Consider the following 6,753-nt stretch of genomic DNA (forward strand, 5'->3'; position numbering starts at 1 on the left):
TCAGAAATAATGGAGACAATACATTGAACATATTCAGCCAAACAAATATCCCGATACAGATAAAATGTCCATTTTAATATTAACCCATTGTCAATCTGGAAGTCCATTCTGTTGGGGGTGTGGAAGGTGGGACCTGGATCCTGTCGCCGCCTCCAGCAGGGAATCAACAGGCGGCGCCTGGAAAGCCGCCCCCTTCTGCCGGGTATTTAAATGCCGCTCACTGGGACCGGAATCCAACAGTCCGGGAGCTGGTTTGTTCACTGAGTTTCTGACACAACCATTTCCCCCAATTTACCAGAAGGATGAGGTCGGCGATTTCTCTCAGTTTCTTGCTGACTTTCTTATCCGGTGAGTAGATTTTTTTTTATTGTGCAAGTCTGACTGCTACTGTCTCAGTGTTAGTCTATCTCTGGATTGTTGCAGAATCAGCAATCATTTCACCAGGATTAATCCTCGGGGTTTTTGATATATTTTTACAGGTGTTCAGTCGGAGGTTGTGTTGACTCAGCCAGAGGCAGAGACCGGGCGTCCAGGAGGCTCCCTCAAACTGACCTGTAAAACCAGCGGCTTCAATCTTGGCAGCTACTGGATGGGCTGGATCCGGCAGGTTCCCGGACAGGGGCTGGAGTGGCTCGTTAGCTACTACGATTCATCCAACAAATATTACGCCTCCGGGATTCAGGGCCGATTTACTGCGTCCAAAGACCTTTCAAGCAGCATCTTCGCTTTGGACATGAAGAGCCTGAAGATTGAAGACACGGCCATCTATTACTGTGCAAGACACCACAGCGAGAGGAACCAGGGATGGACCCGAACAAGAACAGCTCGAGAGGGAATTCAGCAACTTCCATCATAACCTGAAGGTAAATATCTGTTTTAAATGTAATATTAACGACAGTGGTCAGAACCAAACCATAATCGTGTTTAAAAGAAGTAACAAAGAAAGCATTAAACAGTAAAATATAACAAACTCACCACTGTAACGGGGTGAGCTTTTCACTGACTTTATATTTGTTGTAGTTTCAGCAAGTACATCACTGGACATATTTCTCATTTTAATATTTCTGATAGATTGTGTTATATAAACAGTTGCATGCATTTTAAATGAGAGCAGAACTAATGGTCCATTTGAAGTGAATATTGAGCGGCAGGACTGAATAGAATGAGTGCAGTTTTTGTGTGGGTGTGTGTCACAGTGATACAGCAGTGGGTCACAGTGCTGAGCACAGCGACATCCTCATACAAAAACCTCAGAGAAAGACTTTGCTTAAATATGTGATCAGTGCCACTGCCGAATGCTAAACAAAATGAGGAATAGACAAAATAATAGGTAGAAGCAGCATTGTTTTTTAAAAGATATAAAATACTTCAACTTTATTGTTATTGATTTACATGCTGAATGTGCACGGAGAGTGTTAAAGTTTCTAATTCCCCTTTATCAATATCATGACCAGTAAAAATTGAAATATCTCACTGACTCATTCTTAAACGACATGGAAACAGACTTTTGAAATAGCAGTGAAATGACCTATCTGCATTTTACAGTTAATAATCTGCCGCAGTATTTGTCATGCTGTGTCTCACTGTGATAACTGGAATGGCACAGCAGTTACTGTCAATACAAAAACACCTCAGCACTAATTGATTGAGGCTGGATCAGTGTCACTTTTAAATTCCAACTTTAATCACAGGACAGTATTATTTATGTCCAGCACTGACCACATGATAAGAATGAACATGGAAAATACGTGATAATTACTCAATTATCGGTTGGTGTTTATCAATAACATGTTCATGTGTTCCGCTGTGAAATATAAAACATTCGGGTCATTTATAAATGGAGAATGGTATCCAGAAATACAATTATAATTTAATGAACATTAATTGACTTTGCTGTTCCTCTGGTTTGTGAATATTTAAAATAATGGTGGTTTTGTGTCAATTTTGTGCAGGGACGGTTATTGTACGACACAGCCCAGGGAATGTGACACTGTGACTACTTCGGCTACTGGGGACAAGGTACCATGGTGACGGTGACTGCAGGTAAGAGCGATGCACTTATTGAATAATTGGTTTACATGTGTCTTTGTTTTATATTTTTGTCTATACTAATAATCAATTCGTTTACTTAAATGTGGGTTTGGTGGATTGAGAATTTTTACAATGTTTCCTGTGATTCTGATGCAAAGGGGTTCTAGAATTCTGCTGTTTCTTGACAATAGAGGCTGCTGAGCGATTCAATCCCTAATTATTGTGATTTTGTGTTTATCTTTTGAGGCTACTGTGTGGCTGGGTTACTTTAAAAGCCTGACGTCTGTTAAACAATTCAGCGTGTTGGTCATGTTTAATCTCGGTGACATCTCGTGGCTGCGGGTTGGACCATCAACTGCACAAGTGTTTGAAATCTAACCCAATATTGTGAAAAAGTTCTATAATTTCTAGATTAATCCAGTGAACATGTTCCACTCACTAGCAGTGCTGGTGCTGCTATGCAATATTTCTGCTTATTATAAACATTAATTACTTTGGTGATGGGTGGATTGGCTGGAATTTATATTAAAAATTTCTGTCAATGTTACATTTGATTCTGTTGAAAGTGTTTGTAGAATTGAGCTGCTTCTGCAGGAAGCGGGGTTCAGACTCTCAGTGGTGCGTTTTTTCTGGTGAGGAGATTATGTATCTGGGTGACTTTAAGAACGCAAAATTTGTGAAATAGTTTGGTGTTTCTGCATTGTTTAAACTCGGTGACACAGCTGTTACACGCTTTGTGATTGAATATGAACAGTCTGCGGGTTTACAATTGCTTGACGCATGACTGCAGGCAGAAATCAGACAGGCTTTAGTGTGTTTGTATTTTTAAAATTTTAAGTGATAATTGCAGGTTAAACTAAACCACGGTTTACGCCGCTCGTTCAGAACATAGTTTGTCACGGCATTCACAATCTGAGGTACCTGCAATGTTTAATCTCGGTGGCATTTGATGGCTGGAGCTTTTACCATCCAAATGTTTAAATATGTTTGAAATATATTCCAATCTGAATAAAATGTGATAACGTTTCAATACTAATTTGTTGGGCATATTCCATCTCCTCGCAATGCTATTGTTATTATTCCAGATTTATGTTTCCTTTAACAATTGGTTAAGAGCTGGTTTGCTAGATTCGATATTGAGATTTTCTTGCAATGTTACATTTGATTCTGTTCAATGGATAATTGAGCTGTTCCTCCATGAAACGGATTCATTCCCTCATTGATGTGTTTTGGTGTGTTTCCGTTGAGGAGATTCTGTGGTTTGGTCACTATGAATGTTTAAAATTTGTGAAATAGTTTGGCTTTGCTGCATTATTTCTGCATTGTTCAAACTCGGTGCCACTGAGCGGTTAGACGTTTTCTGGTTGAATGCAAACAATCTTTGAGTTTGAAAATCCTTGTAGGGAGAAAACGAGCAGGTTTTGGAAAAAAACTAAAATAAAGATATTACAGCATTTTTATAAATTTTAACTAACGCTTACAAATTAAAATAAATCATGACGTACAACGCTCATTCGGACACTACGTCGTTGCTGCAATCACAAACTTCTCATTAACAAGTTTAATAGTAAAATTAATATAAATCAAACAATTATTAATCGGTAATATAACTCCATATTCACCAAAGATTACTTTGTATTGATATAATTTAGCAGTCATCCCCTTTAATAGTTCTGTTGTGCTTTTCACACAATTAACATGACCAGAAAATTTTCCAGACTGCAAATATTTTGTGACAATTCCAGAAATTATTTCAATGATAACATGCTGTTTCCACAGCAGCTCTCAGCTGAACACGATACTTTGCATTAGTCGTTATATCCCAGATTAAGTTCGCATTCACTGGAATACGAGTTTTGCAGAATAAGACGTTGCTTTTTGGCTATTTTTGTATCCGAATACTACTTTTTTTTTCTGTGCAGTCGCAACCAGATTATTCCTTCCAAGTAATTTGTAATTGGATACCGAGATAATTAATTACTAATCTCATCTCAAAATTTGTGAAATGGTTTGGTGTTTCTCAATTGTTTCTGTATTGGTTCAACTCAGTGATACTGAACGGTTACACGTTTTCTGGCTAAATGAAAATAAAACTGCGTTTGAAAATTCTTGTCGGGGTAAAGTAAACAGGTTTCGGAAAAATAAAATAATTAGATGTTCGGACTTTTATTCATGTTAACTGATGCTTACAGATTAAAATAAATCATGAATTACAATTTTTACTGTGACACCGTATCTCTGTTAGGGACATTACACTACCCTGAATCTTTTATATTTGACGTGCTCATTTTCAGAAAAAATACATTTTTGCCCAGTTTTCGGGATTTGAGACAGACAGGGAGAGATAGTTAAAAGGCGAAGGGAGTTTTGAAATGAACATCAGGTTAATTTAAAATATGTATTGATTGTTTTGTTGTTGCAATTTGACCTTTGATCAATTAGAATCAAGGAGTTTGTATAAATTTGACAGAGCGAACAGAGTTTTCTGACAGGTGGAATTCGCTGACACTCAAGCAATTGTTCATATGATTGTGTTTGAATTGTAGTAAAGGGTCAACACAAACTGGCTAGAGATGGACAGGTTAATGCTTGAAATTCAAAAAGATTAATTTATGTAAAAACATTCTGATATTATAAAAATAATATTAGCTCTGCACTTAATAATAACATCATGTCTCCCATTACTGCTGAACTCAGGATAGAATTATGGGAAGAATAAATGACAGAATAGAAGAATTGATTATATCTGAACCTTATGTTTAATACTTGTTAAATATTATAATGAAGAAAAAGTCTGGACTTATATTCTGCATCGTGCTTTAGAGAATTTGAATCAATTGTCCTCTTTGTGTTTGCACTGTTTAATTCAGATTTTCTTTAATTAAACAATGTGTTCAGTAATTAAGTTATATGGATGGTCTAACTTTTTAAATCTAGAATGCATTATTATTGATTTCAAACTGCCAGGCCGTTACAGCCTATACAAATTCAGAAGTATGCATTTTTAACACGTTTCTAGGTTATAATACGACATTTGTAGTAAAAGTGGAAAAGTAAAATATTACAATGTGATTGGATTTAAGTAAATGAATGACAGATTCTGAATGTTTCCATTCAGTAATTTGAAACTATTGTTTAACATTGTATAAGATTTAATTGTAACCTAATTATTTAACAATGCTGGAGGTAGAAGCGCGTTTTGAATGATTGAAAACTCATTTTATTACAGAGTTCAAATCAGCTGATAAGAGAACTAACTGGCAATTAATAATAACTTAAAATATAATATTGGTGCTGATTAATTTAAAACAAAAGAACTTGGATACTGTACAGGCGTGCAAAATACAATCCGTTTTGAGAATATTTAATTGTATCGAAAATGAATTCAGAAACAAAACATTTCTTTACTCAGCTATGCTCAGCTCGATAAAGTGTTTTGCCTTGATTATTTTGTTCATTAATTTAGTTAAGAAATTAACTCGAATCAGATAATGATTTTTAATGTAAATGTTTCTTGATTTGTTTACTTCTTACTGTGTCACTGCGTCTCTGTTAGGGACATTGAACTGTCCTGAACCTGTTATTTTTGATTGCTTATTTTCAGCGAAATTACATTTTTACATAGTTTTCGAGAAGTGAGACAGAGAAATAATTAAAAGTCGAAAGGAGTTGTGAAATGAATATCAGTTTAATTTAACATAGGTTATTGATTTTCTGTTGTTGTAAGTTGACCATTGATCAATTAGAATCCAACAGTTTGAATGAAATTGACAGATTGAACAGATCTATCTGCTGGGCACTGGATTGTTGCACCGTTTGTGTCTGTTCTGTTTCTGTGCGCGTGGTCACTGTGCTGGGACCAGGAATCTGCCTGGCTGGTTGCAAACCTTCTGGTTCCTTCTGCTGTATTTCAGGGAGTGAAATTTGATTTATTTCTTTATAAACTTGTAACTGTGAGAAACATGACAGTTTGACTTGATGTTTGACTTGTAGTCTCAGAAATGAGATCCCTAAAGCATATTGTGACCATCAGGCAGAGCAGAAACGTCAGACTGGAGAGGGAGATTTCGGTGATTTTTAAGCTTTGATGTACCGACCTTGGGAATGTTCGATGAGCAAATGCAAAGTGAGATTTACTATATCGTGCTCCTTAATATAGCAGTCCCTGACCTGTTTGGTATGACAGTTGAAGGGTCAAATTCTTTTGCATCTTATTTTTAATCTTCTAAAGACATTTTAGAGTCATTTGCTCGGCCAGAATTTTTAATCTTCCCTTATTGTTCCTTGATGAAAGTGTTGATGTGACGCATTCTTGAATAACTGCAGTCCATATGCTGCAGGCATCCGCCGTGCTGTTAGGCAGGAAATTCCAGGATTTTGACCCAGCTACTGTGAAGGAACTGAGATACTGTTTCAAGTCAGGATGGTGTGTGTCTTGGAGGGGAGCTTGCAGGTGGTCCTGTTTATGTGACTGCTGCCCTTGTCCTGTTAGGATGTAAAGGCAGCGGGTTTGGACAGTGTTTACTATGGAGCCTTGGTGAGTTGCTGCAGTGCATCTTGTATGTAATACAAACTGCTGACACTGCTTGTCAGTGATGGAGAGAGCGAATAGGGTGAATGAGGGGGCGCATAATCTTGTGGGTGGCTTTGCCCTGGATTGTGTCAATTTTTTAAAGTTTTTACAGTTTTCGCTCATTGAGAAAAGCGGAAATTATTCAATTG

General features: G+C 36.9%; 1 gene segment (V, D, J or C); it reads left to right on the forward strand.

The window, feature by feature from the left end:
* Positions 1-246: 246 nt before the first annotated feature.
* On the forward strand, positions 247-2,044 carry LOC144487848 (Ig heavy chain V region-like). The segment is given in 3 exon segments: positions 247-348; positions 480-863; positions 1,953-2,044. Coding segments are annotated over 2 exon segments (423 nt in total).
* The last annotated feature ends 4,709 nt before the right edge of the window (positions 2,045-6,753 follow it).

This window comes from Mustelus asterias, unplaced genomic scaffold (genome assembly GCF_964213995.1).
Source record: "Mustelus asterias unplaced genomic scaffold, sMusAst1.hap1.1 HAP1_SCAFFOLD_1089, whole genome shotgun sequence".
NCBI classification, from domain to species: Eukaryota; Metazoa; Chordata; class Chondrichthyes; order Carcharhiniformes; family Triakidae; genus Mustelus; species Mustelus asterias.